This window comes from Colius striatus, chromosome 1, assembly GCF_028858725.1.
Source record: "Colius striatus isolate bColStr4 chromosome 1, bColStr4.1.hap1, whole genome shotgun sequence".
Classification (NCBI taxonomy): domain Eukaryota; kingdom Metazoa; phylum Chordata; class Aves; order Coliiformes; family Coliidae; genus Colius; species Colius striatus.
In genome coordinates this window covers 69,237,870-69,265,039 of record NC_084759.1, presented here as the reverse complement: position 1 = coordinate 69,265,039, position 27,170 = coordinate 69,237,870, and the positions used below count along the sequence as shown (strand labels likewise).

The following is a 27,170-nucleotide window of genomic DNA, read 5'->3' as shown; positions in this document are numbered from 1 at the left end:
CCCAGACAAGGAGACTCCAAAACCCACTTGGGCAGCCTGTTCCAGTGCTCTGTCACCCTCACAGTATACTCATTGCCCCTTGTCCCTTCATCATCTTTGTGGCCCTAAGCTGAACTCTGTCCAGCAGCTCCCTGTTCTTCTTGAACTCAGGGGCCCAGAACTGGACACAATATTCCAGACGTTGTCTCACAAGGGCAAAGCAGAGGGGGAGGAGAACCTCTCTCGACCTACTGCCCACAGCCCTTCTAATACACCGCAGGATGCCAATGGCCTACTTTGCCACAAGGGCACATGGCTGGCTCATGCTCATCCTGTTGCCCACCAAGACCCCCAAGTCCCTTTCCCCTACACTGCTCTCTAACAGTTAATTCCCCAACCTGTACTGGTACATGGGCTTATTCTTTCCCAGAGGCAAGACTCTACACTTGCCCTTGTTGAATTTCAGTAGATTTGTCCCCACACAGCTCTCCAGCCTGTCCAGGCCTTGTTGGATGGCAGTACAGCCTTCTGGTGTGTCAGCCACTCCCCCCAGTTTAGTATCATCAGCAAACTTGCTGGCAGTGCTCTCTGTTCCTGGACAAGGGGCAATGGGTACAAGCTGGAACATAAGAGGTTCCAAAGAAAAACAAGGAAGAATTTCTTCACTGTGAGGGTGAGGGAGCACTGGAACAGGCTGCCCAGATGGGTTGCTGAGTCTTCTTCTCTGGAGACATTCAAAACCCACCTGGACAAGTTGCTGTGGGACCTACTCTAGATGGCCTGCTCTGGCAGGGGGGTTGGACTGGATGATCTTTCGAAGTCTCTTCCAACCCTTGAGATTCTGTGATTCTGTGGAACCCCTGATTTCTCTGAAATACCTGAAAACGCCTTCAAAGCCAAAAGAGGGCTTGCATTTAGTGTTAGAAACAGCACTAGATCCACAGGAATTACAGAGTTACATCCATCTCTAGGAAGAATTCCTCTTGGCAGGGAAAGTCCCTGTGTCCTGCTGCTGCCAGCACTCTGCCAGGGCAGAACTCAGCGAGGATGCACCCCTTCTGCTCCTGGTGGCCTCTCTTGTGCCTCGGGAGAAGGACAGCCACGCAATGCAAAGGAGAGCCCAGGTGAGAGCCCTCTCGTGATTCAACAGCACGCACAGGAAATGGGGTATTTATGCCACAAGTGCCTATCTTGTCAAAATCAAAAACAAGCACAGCCAATAAACCCACTTTTCTGTAATATCATCTCAAGCTCAATCCAGCTCTCTCAGGGGTCCCAATAAAACTTCAAGTGTCTGCAAGCAGCAGTTAACAGCTCTGCAGCTATCACAACACATCACGACACACAGGATGTGGGGAACAGTGGTTCAAATCCCTGCTTCTGCCAGCTTCAATCCAGAGACTTAACGCTGGGCCTCCTTGAGCCCCAGATGAAGCTGTCACCTTTTCGGCAGGAGAGAGGTCTCCTTCAATCACTCTTTTTGAAAAACAGGCTATTTCTGACAAGGTCTTTCTGACCCATTCCTACTTCATAACAACAAGAAAAGAAAACCCAACTCTGACTGGGGATTAGAAAGCGGATATTCACTACATTTCAGCCACAGCTCATCACTTTAAAATCAAGGCCGGAGCTGTTAGAACAGACCCCACCTTAGCAAATACCAGAAGTGACAGCTTTAACACCAGCCTGTACAATGTATTATTCTTTCTCTCTGATTAGCAGCGTGGCCTGGAAAATATCAGACATTTCATTTGCTTTGCAAAACACAAAAAACAGTGCTGGGAGGAGGTCAGGGTAAGCACCGACTCCGAAACAATTAGAGCCCTGGACTCTGAAGGCCCCACAGGGATCAAGAAACCCTGGTAATGGAATTTGTTGGTTTCAAACAAGCACATATTGTAACTACTGTTTTAGGGTCTAATCCAACCACTATCGATGTCAGTGGAAAGGCTCAAAATACCAAGCCGGGAATCGGGCCCTTCGTGAGCTCGTTATGCCAATAATTCATTTCTCGTGTGCGTTTTGTGGCACGAAGCAATTGACAAGTCAGATGTTTTACTGCTACAAGCCCGGGCAATTACAGGGGAGGAGGTTAAAATCCATCTACTTTGATGGTGTTGAAATATACTCCTTTCTAACAAATGCCCATATTCTGTATCTCATCCGTTACAGGTGCATTCACATCTGTTAACGTACAGACCTGGGCATCAATCCTATGATTAATAATAAAAATGAAAATAACCAGATGTTTATTTCTAAAAGTTCATGTTGACCTAAAACATTCCATCCAGTAATTTATGATAGAGCTAAACCTAAATACTTCTAAGAGGAAATATAATCTCCAGCTCCTGCAAGGCATTTTAGGCCTCCCAGAATAGAAACTGTTACTCTAGAAACACAGCCTGAATGTAGTCATGGATAAAATTGCAGTTTCCCCCCCTGTGAGTTTTATTGTTTCCCATTTGTTCCCAGAAGCAGTGGGAAGGTCCGAAGCAGTAAGAATTCAAGTCAAAGTGCATCCTCTGCTAGGTTCCCACACACGTTTTCAACGAATAAACCTACCTGAATGTATCTATGTAATACATTCAGGAATACGTGTACTTTTGGGATATAGCCTCTGCTCAAGATGTTAAATACAGCCCTAGGGGAAACAAAATATCAGGATTTAGCTTGAAATCTGCCCATACCAATGATGGAATATTTTCCTCTTGTTTCATTTCAAATTACTCCTCGGAGGTAAAGGAAATGACCAAGTTTTTCAAGGATGGATTAACAGAAATCTACTTGTTGCACAGGAGTCACCCCACAGACGAGAACAGCTCTTTAGAAAACAGTCAACATGGATAGAGATGTACAGAAACCCTACAAAAGAGGGGCCAGAGCACCTCCCCTATGAGGACAGGCTGAGAGAGCTGGAGTTGTTCAGCCTGGAGAAGAGAAGGCTCTGGGGAGACCTTCCAGTACTTAAAGGAGGCCTACAGGACCAGGGATAACAGTTTTAAACTGAAAGAGGGTAGATTGAGGTTAGAGATTAGGAAGAAATCCTTCCCTGGGGGGGTGGTGAGGCATAGGAATGGGTTGCCCAGGGAGGCTGTGGATGCTCCATCCCTGGAAGTGTTCAAGGGCAGGTTGGATGGGGCTTTGAGCAACCTGGTCTAGTGGAAGGTGTCCTTGCTCATGGCAGGGGGCTGGAACTAGAGAATCTTCAATGTCCCTTCCAACCCAAATCCTCCTGTGATTGTACAAAAACCAATTCTAACCATAGATGTCCAAGACTCTCTCCCAGAAAAATGCAATAACAGAAGAAGTTATCACCACCCATAGTTTATCTACTTTAGACTGGCCAGGGGTTGTAATCAGAACATGTAAAGTATTTCTCTTCTGTATTTTGCATTTTGAGTTTGAATTCATTTTTTAAAATTAATTGAGTAGCTGGGAATGGTTAATAAATTGTGTTTGTCATGCAAAGTAGACATTTTACCACCTTTGTCCCTTGTTATATAAAAACTGGTTGATGATCCCTATGGAAGTTAACTTCCAATTTGAGACAAAGCAGCACAGGACAAAGCGCGCCCCACAGGGCGCAGCAAGATGTGACTGTTGTTGGGGGGTTTCCATTTCTGCTGAATTCTCCAAAGTAAAACTTCTTGTCAAGTATTACAATTGTCAAGTACTGGTTGGCTCCGAAATTCAAAGAGGCAGATGTGTCTTGATGTTTCATCTGACATTCCCACGTCTTCGAACACGCTCTCAAGAACATGGAAATACCTGTTAAATATTTTGCCTTAGTTTTTACAATTTCTGTAAATAGGAGACTGAAGTGCACAGATCCAGATCCAAAATATGCAGCATTAACTAGGGATGCAATGACAAAGGACAAATAAAAGGAAGAATGTTACTTTCTTCTCAAAAACAACCAAGGCTGAGGCAGGTGAAGAAGGGAGTAAGAGACATAACCGTGCACCTCTCTGTGCTAATGCATAATGATATCAAAACAAGGCTATTATTCTTATGTTATTGAACAAAAGTATGTAATCCACTGTAAAGCACAGTGGATCAGGGCATGTGAACTGTTAACTCTTGAATTTAGTCACGTTCTGAATAGTGTTTTGTATATTTCAATTCAAGCTACATTCCATGGAACTCACACAACTGAATCCTGAAACTGTGGAATCAGATCATTCCACAATACTGATCTGGGCACCGTGTCTTCTTTAATCTTCTCTGCTTTACTTTTCTGTTCAGAGAATCATTCCTGCCCCTCCACTAGCCAGAGTCAAGTTGCAAACCTGACACCAAATTAACACTGTCTTCGCTTTAGAAGAATTGACACGTGTAGCCAAAACTATGTCTACAAAAGACCCAGAATGCACACTGCAAGTAAAATCTAAATAACTACTACTACAAAATCCCACAATTGTCTTTCAAACAGCTTCAGGGCCAGGTTGACTCCAAAGGTTCCCTGCAAAGCCCTTCAGCGACTTCTGCAACGCTGAATGTCCAGCATCCCATGTATAGGGATACACAGAACACAACCTGCGTATGACAGTGTACAAGAACTTAACTTACACTAGTCTTTTGTCCGGCTTTAGCAGCTTGTTGGAAAACTCACTGATGAGTAACAGAAAGCTCAAGTTTGGAGGCACACATTTTCCACGGACTCCAGTGGTCCCTTGAAAAGCAAATTCAATCCCTTCCCTATTGGGAGAAAAAAAGAGTAATGTAACAGTTAACTAATAGAAGCAATGACCATGAACAAAGTGATGTCACACGGCACATACTTGTGTATCATGGCTACAGATTCTCTAGATTTCACTTGGTCCCAGCCAAACGTTAGAGAAAAGCGACGAGCGAGTTCCTTCATATTTGTGAAGGAAGCAGAGGTGAAGTCCACGTTGCTGCTGCTGTCTTGGCTTTCTGCGTGTGCCTGAAACAACTGCAAAACAAGTCTCAAGTAAGCAACCACATGTAATCCTACAGGCAAACAAAGCACCGGGAGGACACAGAGACACGCACAGCAAGCCACGGATGGCTTACGCAGCCAGAAGCCTTACAAAAGGCGCACACTGGGCACGTGCTTGAGAACTACAGGACAGGAACAGCAGCAGGGAATTGACACAAAGGGCACTGCTGTGCTTAACATGTAGGCACATATCCAAAAAAACCAAAACCAGAAAAAAAGATGTGTGCAGACAGAGAACTTCTTCCTGAACTTGGTGGCTCCACGTACCCCATCTCCTGTTGGGACTTCCAAATCAAGCCCCCACGGGCCATGTTTGCCCAAGAGGCTTTCAGCATACAGCTAGAAAACAGCATGGCCCAATTTCTGAGAGTGAGACTGGGTCAAAAGTATGCCTGGAGCTCAATTAACTATGTTTTGGGGTTTTCTTCCTCCACGAAGGTAGCTTGCTCTCTTCAACCTGTTAACTTTCAAGGTCAAGCAAAGGCCAAAAAGGGTCTGTTGTCTATGTGATACCGAAACACAAAGTCCTGACTATGTCAGCAGAACATATGTAGCCAAATTCTGCTTAGCCTCATCTAAGATCAGATTTCAGGGGCTAGTTCACAGATCTAAGCCCCTGGCAATGTGCGTGAAATAAGCAAAGCTCATGTATCATTACCCCCCAGGGAGGAGCCTGCTCTGTGGCCTACAGCACGACTCTAAGCAGCTCTGGTCACGGGCAGAGCCAGCAAAAGCAGCTGCTGAAACAGCTAACTGGCCTGAGCAGCCAGCAGCTGCAAGCCCCAGCAACTAAGACCCTTCATAAGAGCTGTGACCCACTTTCTTCAAGAAAAAGAAACCAAACTGAAAATACTGAGGATTAGAGCTGGTCAGCCACAGACACATCTGTGGCTCCTCATACTCAACAGGAATCTAGGTAGTCCATAAAACACAGAATAATATCCTTAACCTTTGTTAAGGTTAAGAGGCACCAGCCAGGTCCCAAGAAACACTCTGTAATCTGACATCAATCCTAACACACCATGCATTTGAAGATTAAGAACAAGATAAAAAAAACCCCAAAACCACGCAGAAAAATCACATTTTTAAAACAGATGCAGTTACTTGAAAGGGGTTTTAATTATGACATGCAAAAATGACAGACACCAAGAGAAATACGGGCAAGGAAGTGATTTCTTCCACTAGGATTTTTAATGAGTAATTATGGCAAGGTAGGCAAAAAACATCCAAACTAATACAGCTGCCCTATTAGTCCCCAGCCTCTTGCTTTAGTCTTAACCTTACCTGCTGCAGACAGAGAATCAGTGTCTTGGCACTCTGGATTTTGTTATTGTGCCTCGTCTTGCTTAATGTTTCCTTAATTATGTCTCCAAAGTCATTGTAGGTCTATTAAAGGCAACAGACGAGAATTACCACCCCCCTTCTTTGGCACTGGAGGTGCACAAAACACGTCACTCTGCTCATGTCACACCAGAACTTCACAAACCACTCCCAATATCACAATACTCAAGCTAAAAGATGAAAACTGGACTTTGTATATTAGTTCATATAATGCCATGGTGTGCTCCTTTAAGAGTAAGGTGAGGATTGAAGTTATGCTGAAATGTTGAGTATTTGTTGCAACAACATTGTAACAGAATTGTGAAATGTTGTAACATTTCAAAGTGAGGGTGAGGGAGCCCTGGCACAGGCTGCCCAGGGACGGTGTGGAGTCTCCTTCCTTGGAGGTCTTCAAGACCCAGCTGGACATGTTCCTGTGTGACCTGATCTAGGTGAACCTGCTTCTGCAGGGGAGTTGGACTGGATGATCTCTAAAGGTCCCTTCTGACCCCTACCTTTCTGTGATTCTATGAAAAGCACAAGGGCTCCCCAGGAGAGAAATCCAGAGGTTTCCGTATTTAACCAGCACTTGCCTTAGGACCCATGAGGTCAAGAAGATTCATATTCAGGTATTTCCAAAGTCCTGCCGGTTAACTGAAGGAAATTGCCCTTCTTACCCCTCCTGCTTCAGAGTAGCTGAAGCTCTACCAGTTGTCTAAGCACCGAGATCGGCATGAAACCTAAACCACCTGCATATGGACTGTGAGAGCTGTATGGAGAAAGTGGACTGCTTCAGAGTGAGGTTCTCCATAGTTTAAACACTCTCCCAACCATAAACTGCTTTTCTGCAGTGGCCTCTCTGGAGAAGATCAGGAGCAGATGTTGAGACAGACATACCCTCTACTCAATTTTCCCTTCTATTTTTGGCTTTGCCTGCAGTGAGGTACCTTTGCAGAGCAAAGAGGAGAGATTTGTCCCTACCCTCGCTTGACCTTTTTCACCCTTTTTGTGATCAGGCAATGAATTCCAAGCTGTAAGACTACCAACCCCACATCTTAGAAACACTCAAGTCACTTACAAAATCTAAAATGCACTGAGAGGCAAAGCAACTTTATCTCAAACGTTACCTTCACGTAATGCTTATAGATCTCAGCGGCCGCAGTCATCTCCACCACATTGAACACTATTAACCTGCAATACGCCGCAAGGAGACTCCGCTTCTTGTGCAAATCGTCCAGTTTGCAACTTTCGTCCTTTCTCTCCTCTTCTTCTGTCAGGTCTAGAGAAACAAAAAGCATTGAAGCTTTGCTCTCCCACTTTATTCAAGATGTCTCCATTTTAACAGCCAACTTTCATCCAAATAGCCCAGCCTGAGCTGTTCAGCCAACACACTAAGCAATGGGTGCATAGTGCTCACTCCTGTGCATAGCAGAAAACACAGGTTTATTTCCATTTCAAAGCCTGCAACTGATGACAGTGAAAACAAGAGAGTTCCGCAGTCTTCTGCTCTGAACTTTAAGGGACTTGCACAGACCACATCTGGATTATTGTGTCCAGTTCAAGAAGGACAGGGAGCTGCCGGACAGAGTTCAGGGCTGGGCCACAAAGATGATGAAGGGAGTGAAGCATTTCCCTTGTGATGAAAGGCTGAGGGAGCTGGGGCTCTTTAGCTTGGAGGAGACTGAGGGGTGACCTCATTAATGTTTACAAATATAGAAAAGGTCGGTGTCAGGAGGATGGAGCCAGGCTGTCCTCAGTGATGTCCAATGATACCTTAAGGGGCAATGGGTATAACTTGGAACATAAGAGGTTCCAAAGAAATACAAGGAAGAATTTCTTCAATGTGAGGGTGATGGGGCACTGGAACAGGCTGCCCAGATGAGTTGTTGAGTCTTCTTCTCTGGGGCCATTCAAAACCCATCTGGACAAGTTCCTGTGGGACCTACTCTAGGTGGTCCTGCTCTGGCAGGGAGGTTGGACTAGATGATCTTTTGACATCTCTTCCAACCCTTGAGATTCTGTGACTGTGATTTCTACTAGTCAGAATCTCCTTGTATAACACTGTTCACAGCTACAGAAGAGAATCAGAGAGCAGAAAAAAGGGCACAAAGACACTATATGGAAGAGGGCAGACAAATTACAACCACATTTTTTCCTTAGAATAACACAAACGATAGAAAAGCAGCACATAATTTATCAGAAATCCTACAAAAGTTGCCATACGCAGCCAGAAAGAAGAGAGTTCAGATGAAACTCTCCAAGTGGTTATCAACAAGAGTGATCTCATGTCATTAAGAACATACTATGTATCTGGAACATGGGTTAATAACTGGATAACCTGTGGAAAACACTCTTAAGAGTCTTCCGACACCGCTACGAAGGTGCTTGGGGAAAGCTTCTTGCAGTAGGAGAGCTGAGATACACTCTTTCCTGTGGTGAATGTAATCTACCAACTGCCAAAAGACTTCAGTTTTTGACCTATAATTTTGATTTGGACTGTTTCTACTTCTAGCATGACCGTGGGTCTGGAAACAAACTTAAGGCAAGTGACTGATCAGAAGTAGCTGCAAATTAGAGTTAAAATTGAAGTGGAGCAGCTGCCAGCTTTTGCATGCGGACAAGCACACCCACAGCATGACAAAATCACTCATTTAGGAAGGAATCTGCAATGGGACAAGAGGGATCCTTTGTGGAGAGGTCTGAAAAGTTGAAAGCATCACACAAAATGAGTTTGAAACAGATGTCAGGCCATCTAACCCAAAACAGGATCAATTTTATCAGTTTCAGGCACAGAACATACACAACTCGGACACTCCACGCTGTTTGAGTAATCATTTCTGTTGTATCTCTACCTTTACCGATAAGGATTCTCTTCTTTTGTCTCCCTGTTGCAATTTATGCCCATCACTTCTTGCATTCAGTAATGTGAATTAGTGTGGTGCCCAAAAAGGAGCATAGAACTCCATCTGAACAGCTGAAGAACAAGAGCTTGACACAGAAATCTAGAGCAATGCTTGGTTTGCACAGCGTGACACTTGAACTCGGCCTCAAAACCACAATGAACTAACAACATATTTTCAAAACACTCCCCAAAAAAAACAGTCTCATATGACATTTGAACCATGTTTAAAAAAGGCAACAGAGCAACCAGTACTATTTCCTACTGAATCTGCCCAGCAGCCCCTCAAATCAAAACCCACTAGCCCTTCACTCTGATGACTCCCAAGCATCCGCGAACTGATGGACTCGCTGCACTGTAACACTGCAACGCCTTACCTCTGACACCATCATAGAATCATAGAATGGTAGGGGTTGGAAGGGATCTTTAGAGATCATCTAGTTCAACTCCCCTACAGAAGCAGGGTCACCTAGATCAGGTCACATAGGAACATGTCCAGGTGGGTCTTGAAGACCTCCAAGGAAGGAGACTCCACAACTCTTCTGGGCAGCCTGTGCCAGGGCTCCCTCCCCCTCATAGTGAAACAGTTTTTTCTTGTATTTAAATGGAACTTTTTGTGTTCCAGCTTCATCCCATTAGCCCTGTCCCTACTATAGAAAAAAGGGATGCCCCAACCTCCTAGCACCCACCCTTTAGATATCTGTAAATGTTAATAAGGTCTCCCCTCAGTCTCCTCTTCTCCAGACTAAACAGCCCCAGTTCCCGCAGCCTTTCCTCATAAGGAAGATGTTCCATTCCCCTGATCATCTTGCTGGCCCCGCGCTGGACTCTCTCCAGCACTTCCCTGTCCCTCTTGAGCTAAGGAGCCCAGAACTGGACACAGGACTCCAGATGAGGCCTCACCAGAGTAGAGTAGAGAGGGAGAAGAACCTCCCTCGACCTGCTGGCCACACTCTTCTTGATACATCCCAGGATGCCATTGGCCTTATTGGCCACGAGAGTACATTGCTGGCTCATATTTATCATCTGTATCAACAAAATCAGTCTACCCAGTACTTTTACATTCTCACCCGTTCCTGCATTACATCAGTTCTTTTCACCCTGCAAGTAATTGGTCATCTGTTTCCTGTGGATATCACAATGGACACAGCGCAGCGAGTAACAGATCCGTCACTTTGGAAAGGGATCCAACCAAACAAACAAATCACCACCATCAAGGACCAGCCCCTTTTCCTGACACATTCAGTGCAGATGGCAAGTGACAGTACATGTGGCAGATTGTCTCTCCAGTGATGAAGACGCCTAACCTCTGCTTTCCTCTTCTGCCTCTGTGAAAACATGTTCCTGGATAAACGAAAGTAGTTTTTCCTGCAGTGATGTGCTGGGAAGATAATCTAGAAGTCCAACTGCTTCTTCCTTATTCTTTGAATCCTGATGACTCAAAATCAGCAACCAGTCACAGAGTATCATGAAGGCCTATGTCGAGCAAAGAAAGCCAAAGCAGCATTTAGAGATCGGGTTATTTTTCACGCCAACTGCACTTTGCACGTCTATCAAACACCACGGAGTCACAATATAGCTTCTATCCCACTCTTTCTTTGCAAGCTCAAGATTTCTGTTTGCCCCAAGGTGTAGCAAAATGCCACAACTCAGCCCTTAAAGAATTCACCTTAGGATACACTATATATAGTATCATTCATGAACACCACCTGGAGATTTTCAAACTTCCATGGGAAGGAAGAAGAAAGCTAGAATATCTCTCTTTTAACACATGAATCACTGGACAACTTCCCCTCTTTCTTGTTTTTTTAAGTAATATCCATAGCAAGGCATTAATGAAGTAATGACACCAACAATACAGTGATCAGCCTAATCAGAAAACACAATGATTAATTATCAGCTGGCAAACTGAGTCATTCAGATTCAGGTTGTGATTCCACAGAGGGACCCACGAACACACGTGTCTATGCTTGATTAAAGCACTAACTTTGTAGCATTTTAACCAATATAACTTTAATTTTCCTGAGGATTCTTCTTTTAAAGAGTTATTTCTCTGCAACAAGACAAAAAAAACCCAGGAAAAATCAGTAGAGGGAAATACTAGCACGAAAAGTAAGGCAGGCATGTAAAAGGAGGATTGAGCATTCACGCCAACTAAGCGATAAACACAAACCTTTTCTCTTACACCTTCTTCCTTGTGGTGGAGGAAGCACAGGCAAATCTGACTGAAACGTCTCAGCTCTCTTCTTAGTGCAAAAAGAGACTCCTGAAAATGTATTTAGGAGAAGTGACAGAACAAATACGTTAGGCAACTATGACTCAACAGAGAATAACAGAACCAACAAGCTGCATCTTTCTTCCAATTATATTATTCAAGATAGTACAATTGATGATATTAAGAAAGAAGCTGACATCCCACAGTAGCAACAGCTTGCTAGCTGTGAATAACTTTAAAACCACATCTTGTTTTCAGGCACAATATCTGGGATAGAAAGGTTGACCCATAACAAGGCATACTTCTCCCCTTTCACTCTGGTGCAGAAACGTGACAAATACTAGTAGGATACGTGCATCTGTCACACTTGTTGGGGCTAGTGGTAGTCAGCAAGTCACAAACTTTGTTTCTCCATCTGTAGGACGGGCAGCTCTAATAGCCTGTATTCCTTGGGTCACTTATTCACCTCAGCTTATCCTTATAGAGCAGGGACAAGGATTTCCACTTTACAGATGGAAGTAGAGTCATAAAACCTCTGGTCCATCCCACCTAATTTTCAACGTGAACTGGCTTCTGGACTTGCTCTTCTCTCTCCCCCTATTGACTACAAAAAGAACGTGGTTTAACTGGGCTGCTAATTTTGGCACTCGAAATCTTAGACTTCTCTATTTGTTAAATCAAACCCAGCAAAAGAGACCATTTGATTTGCCCACAACAACACAAGGGACCATCTGATCATTCACCAGGTCCCAGCTGTTCCATTGCACTGAGCTTTGAGGAGTCAATAGAAGAGGAATGCCCTTAGAGGAGGGCTGGATTTCATCCTCCGCAACTGTTATCTTTATGAAAAAGGGAACCTAGCCCAGGCCATGCTGAGAAGAAGCTGAGGGGGAGGCAAAACATTGCCTTAGCACTATTGAGGGAGGAGTGGGGGCAGGGGGAACAGTTCTAGAGCTGCTGTCCAGGAAATGTTCTTCTTTGCTCTTGGAACTTCTCTCTCTGCCAACATCCAGACTTGGCAGAGTGGGCCGTAACATCGTGCTTCCAATCAAAATCTGGTCCCATATGAGAGGCCAAATGAAAAAGAAATGTGCTGCCCCATTATCAGTCAGGCTGACCATGCCTGGGCTGAAAGGCAGAACATAATTAGAGAGATGCAGACATCCCCACAGGAATGGAACAGGCCGGGAATAGACAGTGAATCAGTCACCAACCGGGTAACCTCCCAGCTACAGCATTTCTCACACAAAACAAATGCCCGTGCCAGTGTCCAGTTCTGCACACACAGGAGCAGCAGGGCAAGGAGATGGGAGGAGACAAGGACTGAAGCACTCAAGGGGAGTCAGAAATCAGCAGAAAGAGAAGTCCCATGGGTAGACATTCACATCTAAACCAAGGCATAGAAGAGTTTTCCTCTGTGGTGTCTTAAACTAGATTGTCTGCTGAAACACCCGTCAGAGCTTGGCACTTCATAAAACCAATTAAGAAAGCAAATAGTCAGCTGATGAGAAAATTCCTCCTTTCCTCAAACTTTCTGACAGAAATAAACAAGTAAAACAGGAACATAAACCAGAAACAAAGCAGCAGGACTTCCTGGAGTTTTCATTGAATACTCTTTGATGCTCAAAGCAAGAAAAGAACAAAAAGTTTGGCAGTGGAACAAGTGTCTTATCTTCATCAAGCCCCAGGAATTCGATGCACATGTTTTGCAGTAAAAATAGAGGTGAACCATTGTTCAGTTATTCTCTTGCAGACTGAAAAAGCACAACCATGTTTTAAAAAAAGAGGGCAGACAGAGAAAAAAATGCCTGAACTGAATTTGGTTTCCTCGAGAAAACACACAGATTATCTTCTCAGAAAATTGGGAGTTTTCTGGCAATCTGAGAACACACAAGTAACTTCTAGAAGTACAACTCAGGTTTCAAAATTATGTGGAATGGCCAACCTTGGGAGAATTTTCTGAAACTGCAGCTAGTCGCCACAGGAGAGAAAAATATGTGCACTGGAGTGCTGGCAGGATCACCTGCAAATAAAAACAAACGTCCTTTATTTCCATGAAAGGCTCAACAACAAAAAGCTCACAATTAAACAAAGCCTCCAAGCCTGATATTCTACATGCTGATAGTATAACTGTTTCTGCACTGCAAAGTATTTAGATCCCCAAAATAAACTTCATGGATTTACATATAAGCAAAATGCCACCTCCTGAGAAACCTCATTGCCAGGCTGCTGCTTCTGTAGAACTCTGACCTCTCAATGGGTTCAACAGAAAGGTAACCAGGTGGTAAAAAGGCAAACTTTGGCTTAGGTTCTCGGGATTTCTCTGCAGCATTTGGTAAAAAGCAAGCTGCTCCAGAGGGCAATTTGGAGGAGAAGCCAGACCTCTGTGGTCTGATGCTCCATTTAAAGAAGACCACCTCTACCCACAGGCTGCAGGTTCTCTCTGCTCAACTAAGTTTCACCCCTTCTCAAATAATCTCAAGTTCTCTCCTGAAAATGGAGGCTGATTAACATTCACGACTGCTACAGTACTTCACCTTGTAATCCAAGGATATACACCTCCATCTTGGCATAGACAATGTTTGATTTCAGTCACCCAGACAACTTTTAATTACAAACTACCTTCACCAAGAGTCAAGCAACAGGCCCAAAGTATTCCAATTTGTGGTTACACACAATTGTAAGGGGCTCCTCGCAGTCCCAACAATTTTGTACGTACCAGGAGAAAGACTGTGCAATTAATGGGAAGAGCTGAGCATGACAAAAGATCAATCCAGATGTCAGAAGACTATCACAATTTTGGACAGTCTCCCAAGCAAACAAATCTGTGGCATGAATTTACAGATTCAAATAACATTATACCAAAGACAGCCTCAGTTTCTAGGACTGAGAAATGGAAACGGTATCTTTCTGCCTCATGTGACATTGACACGTAAGATTATTTAATATTTCCTAATTTTCCTGCCTTCAACAAGAAAAACATCCTTCCATGTTAAACATTAACAACTCACCAGCACAGGCAAACTCCCACGTTCCATTTCAAACACCAGCAACCTTGAAGTCTTGTCATACGGATTCCACTTGGTGAGATCATGGGCACTGCAAGTGAAAAAGAAACAAGAAATGAAATCTCACCTGAACAATGAGGGGAAGCGTATCTTACTTTGGCTTCATCTGATGTACAACAATAATGTTAAACAACTAATTATTTATTATAAGGAGGGGGAAATTAAATGAAGTTTCTCATGATCAAACATTGCAACCCTTACTCCACAGCTTTACAGTCTGCATTCTTATCACAAAACTGCAGTGTGGTGAGGAGAGGAAAAAGAAGCTTGAGCTCCATACCTTTTCCTATAATCCATCCACACCAAGTGCCCAAAAAGGTCTAAAGAACAGTTTCTCCACCACTCTTTAAAAGACCATTTCTAATACTCTCAAGTGTTTCACAACTCAACGTGAGACTGCTCTTTGCACAAAACAGGGCAACCCTAGCACACAGGAGAGGTAAAAGACACGACGAGTAGAAGGCTCAGTTCCCCCACCCTCAACTATCTTTCACAGTTTACTTGCTGGACAATCCCTGGGGAACCAAGCTTTTGAGAAATTCATCTTTTAACAAGAGAAGAACAAATAAACTAAAACAAACAAAGCAAATTACATCTACTGGGGAAAATAAAAAGAGTATATTCACTGTTGATCACCAGTGTTGACAGTAAGGCAGTGCAAAAGCACCCAGCTAGGAAGGAGGCACCACAGAGAGGATCTCTCAGTCTAGTCTGATGTTCCAACTCTGTAGCACACACTTCTCAGCCACATTAGAGCTGATGCTCCAACCTAAGTGACGAGTCCAAAAATAATTCCATATCTAAGAGCACATTTCTGTCAAGAAAAAACTAAACCTTGCAGCACCTCTCAAAGGGATCGTTTTCATTCTCTTATGAAAAATCTTATTAAACCCAACAAACAAGGGCAATTCTCACTTTGCACTTGTTAGGTTGACACTCAAGCATATGGGGAAGTAAATTGTGTAAATAAACATCTCACTTATGAAAAGCTGCTACTCTTCTCAAAGCAGAGTGCATCCGAGAAATTTCTCCTGCATCCAAACAAAATCCTTCTTCCTAAATTATGAAAGTTGGGGAAAGAGAAAGGAATTAGCCAGTGTGGGGCAAGGCAACTGCTACATTCTCCTCCCAAGCAACCCTGAACCTTGAATTGCTCTCCTCTAGCCCTCCCCAGTCTCTTCACCTTCAAAGCATGTTACTCATGTTTTCCTCTACAGTAAAAAGGAAATGTCACATTGACTGCACAGAAATGTTGTGTAAGGAAATGTTCCCGTCATGAATAAACTCACAGCAGCCTCCCCAGACTACAGCATTTCTAACACTGAGTAAAAACCAGCACTTAGGCTAATGCAGAAGTGCTGACCCTCAGACTCGAAGGCCGTTTAGGCTCCCTCACACAGTTGTTAAGGATCTCTGGAAAGTTAACTGTTCACATGGTGCTGACTCTCCTTGTTTTCAGCTGCCAGATCACATTCAAAGATAGCTAAAAATATATTAAATACTTTCCCATAGATGCAATTGCTGTGGTTTCCACAAGTATACTACGTGATTATGGGAGACAGTATATACAACAAGGAATTAGAAGGGAGGGGTTCCAGGAGAAGATCTCTTTATTTAGACATGGATCACACTGTGAAGGAGCTGAAGAATCCCCAGTCTACCACTTATCTTGTGTCTCGTAAGTACACACTCTTCAACATTGGCATAGTTATCTAAGACCAACAAAATACATCCAATCTGAGGTCAGGTGGCTTTTTGGCTTGACATATTTTACAATATCCCAATGTCCAATAAAATCCTGCCAGTGTTAACTCTCATATCATGGCATGACACCTGTTCGTGATGGCACAGTTGATCAGATCAGCTGCAGGCTTCTGTTGTTCAGTTCAGCCAGCATGCTATTCATATCACCATCAGCTGTTTCTGCTTTTTAGAACTAATGAAAAGCTTTGAGGGAGACTCTGCAGTCCTCCTTCAAGGGGAAGGTCAACATTTCAAAGACCCCAAAGTTATAAAATCTGCATTATAGGCTGCTATTTTTTTCCTAGTACTATATCTACAGCCAAAGTGACAGCACAAAGGGCACCTTGTGTATAGTCACATAGGTAGAAATGTTTAACTATACCTTTCTAGGAACACTCTCTTCACCTATATATCCACAGCACTTATTAGCTGATCTTGCACATAGTACCTTTGGCACAGTAACAGAGCAACTACAGACCTTAGGTCCAGAATGTCCAAAAGACATAAAATATCTTGTTGCTGGTGTGGAGTAACTTGTTTATAATTTTCCCCACTCTATTCCTGACAAAATATATCTGCCTCATTAAAATGTAAACCATCAATCTTCTAAGAGGTGCAAACTCATCTTTGATAGCTCTGCTCCCTTGAAGCAGAAACAGCAGGCAAAGAATAGTTCCATATCCCCTTTAATGTTTTCTGTCCTCTTTTTTTTTCATAGGGAGACAGTCTGTTTATCTCTACAATGAGTCACACTCACCTTTTGGCAGAAGTCATCAAGTAGCTGGTTAAGCTCTCGCATCAACTCATCTATCAGTTGAGTTCGGGCACAATCCACCTGGCTATAGATGGCAAGTTCTTCACTGCAGAGGACATAGTAAGTCCTGGAGGAAGCCTCAAGGACAGATATGTCAGAGTGTTTGGACGCAATGTCTTTTATCTCTCTCAGCAAAGCATCCAAATGCTGCAGGTAATAAAAGGGTTATTATAGGTAAACTGCAAAAACCCACTCATGCTTTAGACACATTTAACTAGGCCTGTATATCTCAATAGATCATAAAACCAAAATGAAATCAATGCCAGTCTAAGGAGCAGATGGGCAGGAACAGAGGATAATACTTTTTTTTTCTGGGTTTGTAGCTCTTTTTTGTTATTATTGTCTCTGGATCTTCCTAAAGAATGAAGAAACTCCTTTAAGTTCTACTTTAGCAACACGTGTTTGGCACTACATAAAGGTAATGGTAGGGAATAAAAAATACCCTTCCAAAGGACAGGTGTGTCTCCAAAACAATGCAAGTTGCCTCCCTCAGCAGCAGAGGATAGAGAATATTTCAGATCATGTCAGCAATTGGAGTCTCCAGACTTAGTGAGAGGAGGTAACCTCTGTTGTTCTGCTGACTCTCTCTCTTCTGGTTAATGTTTTGTGCTGAAATTGACCCAGGAGTGTTTGCCTAGCATCACTCCTGTAAACATCCCAGCTTAAGAATACTTTAAGCTATTTCAAGGATCTCATCTACCCATTTCTGACCATCCCTCTCCCATCAGCAGATATACTATCTCCTTTCTTATCTTTCAGTTACTGTCATTTCCCAGCAGCTGGGAGTCAGCATTCAATGGGAATGAAACCTATTTTGTAGTAAACTCCTGGGAGACACCAGCTTAGACACATGGCATAACCCACCCACTCTTCCACCCAACAGCAAAATACCCAGGGCTGGGCCCACCACATGAAACCACAAATCATTACCTACCACAGGCCTGTCTCAGCATATCAGAACTGACATGCACTTTTTCTTTGTCAGCCTCAAATAAAAAAGTAAAGCCTGAATGAGACCACTTTCCTCAAGGCAGGTGACCTTTTCTTTGTATCTCCACATATAAACTTGTACATGTTCCAAGTCCCACTCAATTCTGCACATTGTCCCATAAATTTAGTACATTCCAGATGAAATGACTACCCCAATTCCTATTCACCTGCTCTAGATGTCCCGTACTGTAAACATCTAAATCATAATACTGAGGAATCTGCAGAAGACTTGCCACTTTTTGTGCATCTGTTGAATACTGCAGAGAAAAAACAGGATATGAGTACACTGCAGGAATTTTAATGAAATATTTAACATGCATTCACAGAGCAGCTGTTCGTTACCTTTGCCAAGAGCTGAGGAAGCACCACAATAAAGTGTTCGGTAATTTTGGTACAATCTTCCAATTGTATCTTCTTCTCTTTTACTGACAAAATCTGCAGATAAAGCATTTTGTTTCAATTATAAAATCTCAGATTTGAGTGGAATTTTATATGTAACTCATACAAAGGTTAACTCATATAAGGTTAACTCATATGCCTTTGTCTAAAGCGTATCAAGCTAAGATAAAGATGCTTTCCAAATCAGATGCTTTTCTATTTCTTTTGTTAACCTTAAATTACATGCAAATCACTGAACAGCTATACCTCGTGGATAAGTGCTCACCATTTGTCAATAACATGCTTCAACTGGCTTTCCTCTAACGCTCATCTCCTTCAACATCCACTACTAATAAGACCTAGAGGTCAAAAGACATTGTGTCGTTTCATAAAAATCAGCCATTTCATTTCCTAAGATATACCTACCACCAGGAACATAACGTCCGGCAAAGCACATAAGACAAACAGAACGTGATTATAGGACAATAAGTAAGACTAAGATGCACTCACTTTTTTGGCTGCACCTCTGCCCACTGGAGGATGACCTTCAGCTGCTTCTTTAACCGTTGCGAGGATAATTTCAATGAGAGCACTTTCATGGGCATCGCTCAGTGCTGTAAGTAAATCAGTCTCCTTTCAGCATCACACAAAAGAAAAATGAAGGTGCATCAACAGCTAATGTAAAGCTTGCTCATTTATCTGAGCAGCTGTGGAAGGACACTATAGAAATAAAAATGCAATATTGCTTAAATAAACGTCTAGAGAGTGTTTTATTTAATTTGAATAAAATCATTTTCTAAGTTTATTGAACACACAAACAATTATTCCTCTCATGGCTAAACCCTTTAGGGCAGCTGGGCTCCTGACAACACAGCCAGTCTTAACAAGGCCTACTCCTACTGACTACTGTCTCGTTTAGGACAAACGTGCTTCTTTATGCTTTAACTCACTGGGTCTACAAACTTTTATTTCAATCACATAACTACCTCCAGTTCTACTACAACTATTCATAGGATGGTTGAGTTGGAAGGTACCTTAAAGATTTGAGTCCCCTTTAAAACAATTCTACAAAAAAACTCATAGTCTGGAGTGCTAGATGTCAATGAACTCAACACATTACTCGTTTTCTTTTCAGGCATAAACAATAGTCTGGAAATACTGCACTTCAATCAATTAATAGTTTCAGATTCTTCAGTTTTGGGCAAACAAACAAAAAAAGTGAATGCTCTGTGAATAGCATTATGCAAGTACTCTTGAAAAGTTCCTAAATCAACATTACATGAATACAAAACATCGAATAAAACAAGTACGATGACACAAATACTGTTATCGGCAGCGCACTGAGCTGCATCTGCTTTGTGGCTCCTGGGTTCCACAATTTGGGATCAAAGGGTACTGCAATATGGAATGAACCTAAACAAGCTGAAGGCAATGTTAAAAAATACCCTGAGATTTATTCATACAAAATTAAGCTCTTTGCTTACTCACCTTCTCTACCTTCTTCAGTATTTTTTAACAGAAGAGTGGTCATGCACTCCCAGTCCTTCAGGAATTTGCCTGCCCAGTCCCACAAGCTGTCTATGAGGTATGCAACATGTTTGTGTAGCTAGGGATTAAAACCACAAGTTTATAGAATCAGAGCTTCACGTGTTCCTCTCCCTTTTTCTCATTACAAAGCTTTGTCATTCACACGTATGTTGGATTACTGGATGTGTGGATATATTTAGTTTGAGAATAATCAACATTTAACCACCATGTCTTCAATCTGATACAAAGCATAAAAGTAGGTGGGGGGAAAAGTAGGTAAAAAGCTTTTCTTTACTCTTTTTAGGGTACTTTTCCTTTGTAACTTAAGTAATCTCTTTAAAACAAGTTTCTGTATGGCTTTTTATATTGCTGATCGTTAACACCTAAAAATCCAACCTGGGGGCTAGAAACAAGTCAACATTTCAAGCAATGTCTGTGAAACTCTTTGCAGGAAAATTCAAAACTGCCATGCCTGAGACACTTTGGCCAGACAAAGGTCTGCACCACTGCAAAAGCCAAAATAGTGAAGTACACACACTTCAGCTGATAAAACTCTCAGTAAAACTCTGCAGTTCTTTGTCAGCATAGAGCTATGGTACAGCAAAATCCATATCTGCCTGCAGAAAGACAGAGTCACGTACCAAAAAAACCTCTCCCAGAGGCATTAGTCTTTTGGGTTGTTTACAGAAGTTGCTTCGGCACTAATTCTCTCCATTAGCATAGTTGTAAATTAGTGTAAATACAACAGAAATGTCTTCACTAAAAACTCATGCTAAAGAGTAAAAATATCCCAAACACCAAACATTTCAGAGCTCACCAGCAGAAATAATTTTCAAAAGGAAGCCAATACTTGATTTAACGTGCAAGACTGGATTAGAAAGGCTTACTGCAGTGGCTGTTCTCACCTCACTCTGCAGGAAAAAACATATTAATCTTTTCAACTGGTCAGTACTCGCCCCAGACTTCCCTCCTCCTTTGGGCTGAATTTCTTCATCTCCCTCATGACTAAGCAGCCTGCCAACAGAAAGGGAAGTCAGTCCATGTCTGCCACATTCTCCCTAAATTCATTTTCCAGTCTAACCCTGATTCTGTCAAGATCCTAACGACTCTATTTCTTCTAAATGTCTACATATTTACTCCAAATCACATTAGAGTTTTTTATCAGATGAAAGGAAAAGAGATTAGATTGTTTTCCATTATGAGATATCTGCCCTCCCTGTGGATGCAGAGACTATTTCTGACAGTTTCACAGGTACTCTGCCAGCTCTCTGGACAACAGATGCAGATTCCACAGCGCTGAACATATAATGAGGTATGCATTTGCACATGCTTGAAAAGGAGTTTGCTTTAAGTGGAATTTAAACCTTAAGAGAGTAGAGATATTACTATCCAACCATTATTCACATCATGGTATATCTTGGAACTGAAGCTTCTTCAAGAAAGCACAGTATCTTGTATTTATAAGAGACAATTTAGTCAACTTCACAAATACAGTGGAAAAAATGTTCTTCCTCTTCTCTCTGAAGTATGAGGCACAACATGACACTTCAATTTCCATATCCTTCTTTATCCAAAATAAGTGTGACTGCACTGCTCACAGAAAGTGCTAATCCCAAGATAAATACAGGAAGGCCAGCCCCATAGATTAATGTAAAGCCCAAATGGCTTGGACTTAAGAGCAGGACCAAGCTACTGAACGTCAGTAAAAGCTTATACTTTCAGAAAGTGCTTCTACTGGTATAATTTATGCCAGCTAAGTAACCTAAGTTAAAAATGCAGACATTGAGGAGATTTCATTCAAAGCAAGAAGAAGGGTGGCAGGAGAACAAGCATTTATAGTAAAACTCCTAGCAATATGACCAGAGAAAGGAGGGTGTTGCTAACATTCCTATCACACTACAACAAACTTTTCTATACTGGCAGAAGCAAGAGAGAGAAGAACTAAGCAAACTAGAACAACGATGAGCTTCAGAGAGTCAAAAGCGTCCACACTGCACTGGGAAGCTGTGTAGAAAAAGTAACGTTACCAGTGCAACCGCTTCCATGGCAAAAAGCAGCAGTGCTCTTAGAGGAAGAACACCTGGTTTACAATAGCATATTAGAATAAAAACAGAAGACTACGACTCATAGATGTGATAGAAGACAGACTGAAGCAGAAATTTATCTCCATTTGTCTCCCTGTTGGACTTGGCTTCACAAACTCCAGACTATCAGCAACTCGGCTAGATAGGAAAAGACAACTAGCAAGAGATTCTGCAGGCATGGAAACACAACTCATTATTATTTCTGAATCTTTCCTCACAAAAGTCTTGCCAAAATATTTTTATTTTCATTCCTTTGAAAGGCAAAATTATTTCTCTCAGCCATTGAGACAGAATACTTATTTCTTTTCTTTTTAGCATGCCAACTTGATTTACTTCGTGCAACCATTATTATAAGCCCATTTATAAGAGTTACTCCTGGGGAAGATAAACCCTGTACTTCATTAACCTGACAGAAAATTGTGAGGGCTTTTTAATCTGCTGCATCTCTCATTATTCAAAGTCTTTACAATGCATAAGGCAACTTCCAAAGGGAGAAGAAGAGGCCATTTTTGTGATTAATCACCAAAGCTATGGAAATCCAGCAGAAGTCAGGTGAATTAACTTGTACGAAGCAAAGCAACATGAAAAAGTAGAAAGAAAGGTGGTATGCTCTCAACATAGCATGGGATCTGTGGATCACCCAGTTGTTCCATGCTCTCTGTGTTAGTCTTGCAACTTTTCTCATGCCAATAGTGCCGGGGCTGTGTAGGAGAACAAATCATTACCCCCAGACAGTAATTCTCTTCTGATACAGTAGAAGAAAGCACATCTTGTATCTTGTAGCGCATACTTCCAGAAGAAGAATGAATGCTTAATGGCCTCCTTAAATAAATCCACCTTCATTCTGAGAAAAACGAGAATAAGCAAGAAACAGGCAGAGATACCTTTTGTAAAGGAATTCCCCAGCTGCTACTGCAAGTGGTCGGTGTGTGGTATAAACAAACTGGTATAACATTTCACAGTCTTCAGCTGATAACACATCCTCACAGTTCCTAGGTAAAAATAACAACGGAAGTTATAGTTCGGGTTTATCTGCAAAGCATACTCTGAATGCTATGTCCAGCTTTTACTAGGCCTGATTCTCCATAGCTGTACAACTTGTTTACAAAGGTAAATTCATGTAGGACGTATCTAAAAATGCTATCAAACAAAATTGGCAGCATTCTTTTATTCACTGTGTACAGAAACAGAGGTCTGTGCAAGCCATGAAGAATAAGGTCCACTGCATGGACGTGGGCATTATTTAAAGTTTAATTAAGCTACATTAGTGGTCACAGTAAAGAGAGTAATAAAATCAGAAAATTATGCCTTTATGCTTGTATGTCCACCATAGAATCATAGAATGGTAGGGGTTGGAAGGGACCTTTAGAGATCACCTAGTCCAATCCTCCTGCAGAAGCAGGGTCACCTAGATCAGGTCGCATGGGAACGTGTCCAGGCGGGTCTTGAAGACCTCCAAGGAAGGAGACTCCACAACCCCTCTGGGCAGCCTGTGCCAGGGCTCCCTCACCTGAACAGTGAAATAGTTTTTCCTTAGATTTAAGTGGAACTTAAATATAACTTCACCACAGAGGAAGCCTTCATTTTGCAGTACAAATTACTGAAAAAAAAAATTTATTATAGTATTTTAAAATGTATATTCTATTACACTAGGCTTATACAGTCACATGTAAAAACAAATCAAAACACTGTTAACAGCATGCTTATGACCTTCTGCACAAACACACTCAGAGCCACAATTGCTTTCATTCAACTACACATCTTAAGAATATCACATACCAACTAGTAAACCTCGAACACTGTATGAGAGGTAGAAATGGTACTATTATCAGCCTTTCACAAAAAAGAAACTGAAGCATCATGTTTGAAGAAGCCACTGAAGAGACCAGAGGAGTGAAGCACAAAGCAAGGATTATAGTTTCAAAACACCTGCTTCTTACTGCCATAGAAATGTCATTGGACTAAGCTAGTTCAGAGAAAGAAAAATCAACGTACAAGATCCTTACACATCACAGAATCATAGAATGGTAGGGTTGGAAGGGACCTCTACAGATCATCTACCAAAACTTCCCTGCCAAAGTAGGTCAACTTAGATAAGGTCACACAGGAACGTGTCCAGACAGGTTTTGAAGACCTCCAGAGGAGACTCTACATCCTCCGTGGGCAGCCTGTGCCAGGGTTCCTTCACCCTCACAGTGAATATATTTTCTCCTTACATTTAAATGGAACTTCCTGTGTTCCAGCTTCATCCCATTACCCCTGGTCCTGTTGGCTAGATACCATCAAAAAAAGGGATGCCCCAACTTCCTGACACACACCCTTTAGATATTTGTAAATATTAATGAGATCCCCCCTCAGTCTCCTCCAGACTAAACAGCCCCAGTTCCCGCAGCCTTTCCTCATATGAAACATGTTCCAGTCCTCTGATCATCTTGGTGGCCCTGTGCTGGACTGTCTCCAACACTTCCCTGTCCCTCTTGAGCTGCAGAGCCCAGAACTGGACACAGGACTCCAGATGACTCCTCACCAAGGCAGAGTAGAGAGGGAGCAGAACCTCCCTCGACCTGCTGGCCACACTCTTCTTGATGCATCCCGGGATGACATTGGCCTTCTTGGTCACAAGGGCACATTACTGGCTCATGGTTAGTTTATTATCAACCAGGACTCCCAGGTCTCTCTCTGCAGAGCTGCTCTCCAGCAGGTCAACTCCCAGCCTGTACTGGTGCATGGGGTTGTTCCTTCCCAGATGCAGTACTCCACACTTGCTCTTGTTGAACCTCATGAGGTTCCTCTCTGCCCAACTCTCAAGCCAGTTGAGATCCCGCTGAATGGCAGCACAGCCTTCTGGGGAATCAGCCAGTCCTCCCAGTTTGGTGTCATCAGCCAACTTGCTGAGGGTACACTCTCTCCCCTCATCCAGGTCGTTGATGAAGATGTTGAACAAGACTGGCCCCAGAACCAATCCCTGTGGAACTCCACTGGCCACAGGCCTCCAACTCGACTCTGTGCCGTTGATCACCACCCTCTGGGCTCTGTCATTCAGCCAGCTCTCGATCCACCTCACTGTCCACTCAACCAAGCCACACTGCCTGAGCTTTCTGATGAGGATGTTATAGGAGACAGTGTCAAAGGTCTTGCTGAAGTCAAGGTAGATGACATCCGCTGCTCTCTTCACATCTAGCCAGTCAGTCATGTCATCACAGAAGGGTATCAGGTTGGTTAAGCAGGATTTCCCCTTGGTGAATCCATGCTGACTCCCCCTGATAACCATCTTTTCCTTCATATGTTTAATGACTACATTCAGGATAAGTTGGTCCATCACCTTTCCAGGGATGGAGGTGAGGCCAACCGGCCTGTAGTTTCCCGAGTCGGTCTTCTTGCCCATTTTGAAGACTGGAGTGACATTGGCCTTTCTCCTCAGACACCTCATCTGTCCTCCATGATTGTTCAAAAATGATGCAGAGCAGCTTAGCAATCACATCAGCCAGCTCCCTCAGCACTCTAGGATGTATCTCATCAGGATCCATTGACTTATGAGCGTTAAGCTTGCCCAACAAGTCTTTAATCTCTTCCTCATCCACTCAGAGCAAGTCCTCTGCTGTCCTGACCATCCTGTTATCCTTGCTGAACTGGGCTTCCCCAGGGCCAGCCTTGGCTGTAAAGACCAAAGCAAAGAAAGCATTCGTAGTTCAGCCTTCTCTGCATCCTCAGTCACTAGGGCACCCTCTGTGTTCAGCAGTGGGCCCACATTCCCCCTAATCTTCCTTTTCCTGCTGATGCACCTGAAAAACCCCTTCCTGTTTTCCTTTACTTTCCTGGACAGGATTAACCAGTCTTCCTGGTTGCACCCCTGAAAGCTCTGCCAATATTCCTATACTCTTTCCACAAGGTCAACCAGTCTCACAGATGGCTGCTTTCTCCCTGAGTTGTCCCAGCAGATCTTTGCTCATCCATGGAGGCCTCCTGCCTTCTTTTCCCATGTTCCTACATGTGGGGACACACTGATCCTGGGCTTGCAGGAAGTGGCTCTTGAAGATCAACCAGCTCTCTTGGGCACTTCTACCATCCAAGATCCTATCCCATGAGATCCCTCCAAGCAGATCTTTGAAGAGACCAAAGTCGCCTGAAATCCAGGATCACGGTCCTGCATGATGCCCTGCTTCTTCCAGACAGGATCTTGAACTCCCCACTCTATCTCCTGGTCACTGCAGCCAAGGTTGCCTCCAACCTTCCCATCCCCAACCAGACCCTCTTTATTTGCTACTTTATTTATTACTGCACTCAGTAACAGCTGAAAACCATCTACAGCTGTAGTCCAATACCTTCTACAAAACTGAGGATTCATGCTCTTCATTTGCCGGGAGTGATGTCTTACAAAAACGGCAGCCTTTCCTACACTTGCCCATTCATTTCCAAATCCATTGCATTTTTGAGCATCTTCACACGTCCCAGAGCCCCAAAACATCCTCCAATCTGACTGAAAGTAAGTGAGCTCACATTAGGTGGGAGTATCACTCACATGTCTATTGCAACCTTTTTTTGGGGGGGGGATAACATTTCCCAAAGCTAAAAGCCTCTCATTTATAGAAGTTGATACACTATCAATCATGAATCTATGAATACCATGTATTTACTTTTGTGTCACTTGAATTTTTCACATTTTTTCATGGATGCTTACAATGGTCACTGGAACAGTAAAAGGGTCTTTATATAGAAGTGCCGATGGTATGTGTCCGAAAGCATTATCTCACAAGACAATGCTTGCCCTCAATCACAAACAAAAGCTTCCTTACATATTTAAAGAAGGTTGTGGTGGCTTCTTTTAACAAGCAATTCCCCTGAGTGTATATTTGCAGTAAAGGGCCACATAGAATGTGGTCTGATTATATACATCATGGAATCCATGGAAAATATTTACGTGACTCTTACTCAGCCACCTACAGAAATGGAGAAATTAAGCAAAAAAATGTATTTTTTGAGGCTAAACAGTAAGAAATTGAAAGAGGTAACATGGTGCATTAGAGTAAATCAATAAGCATTGGTGTGTCCTATGTGAAGTATCAGATTTATTAAACTTCCACAACTACCTGATCTCTAAAAGTCTCTTCACACTCTACCATTCTACGCTTCTATGAGTCTATGAAAGTAAAACAACAACTGACAACAAATTGCACTTACAGGAGTAGAAAT

General features: G+C 42.8%; 1 protein-coding gene across 5 annotated transcripts in view; it reads right to left on the bottom strand.

Annotated features, from left to right (window-relative positions):
* Positions 1–27,170, bottom strand: part of LOC104563650 (cohesin subunit SA-2-like) — a 69,007-nt gene that overhangs the window by 4,621 nt on the left and 37,216 nt on the right. For 4 of the 5 annotated variants that reach the window (XM_061998331.1, XM_061998348.1, XM_061998342.1 and 1 more), the window contains 16 exons: positions 22,865–22,972; positions 20,802–20,910; positions 19,858–19,975; positions 18,880–18,983; positions 18,334–18,426; positions 18,159–18,248; positions 16,945–17,148; positions 15,424–15,500; positions 14,388–14,475; positions 13,322–13,399; positions 11,335–11,427; positions 10,469–10,637; positions 7,390–7,541; positions 6,227–6,328; positions 4,761–4,915; positions 4,549–4,677 (listed from right to left, as the gene is read on the bottom strand). In XM_061998331.1, the coding sequence (XP_061854315.1) occupies positions 4,549–4,677; positions 4,761–4,915; positions 6,227–6,328; positions 7,390–7,541; positions 10,469–10,637; positions 11,335–11,427; positions 13,322–13,399; positions 14,388–14,475; positions 15,424–15,500; positions 16,945–17,148; positions 18,159–18,248; positions 18,334–18,426; positions 18,880–18,983; positions 19,858–19,975; positions 20,802–20,910; positions 22,865–22,972 (1,869 nt within the window). Of the gene's footprint in view, positions 1–3,331; positions 3,835–4,548; positions 4,678–4,760; positions 4,916–6,226; positions 6,329–7,389; positions 7,542–10,468; positions 10,638–11,334; positions 11,428–13,321; positions 13,400–14,387; positions 14,476–15,423; positions 15,501–16,944; positions 17,149–18,158; positions 18,249–18,333; positions 18,427–18,879; positions 18,984–19,857; positions 19,976–20,801; positions 20,911–22,864; positions 22,973–27,170 lie in introns of those variants that run through there. The other variant, XM_061998364.1, reaches the window with a different exon arrangement.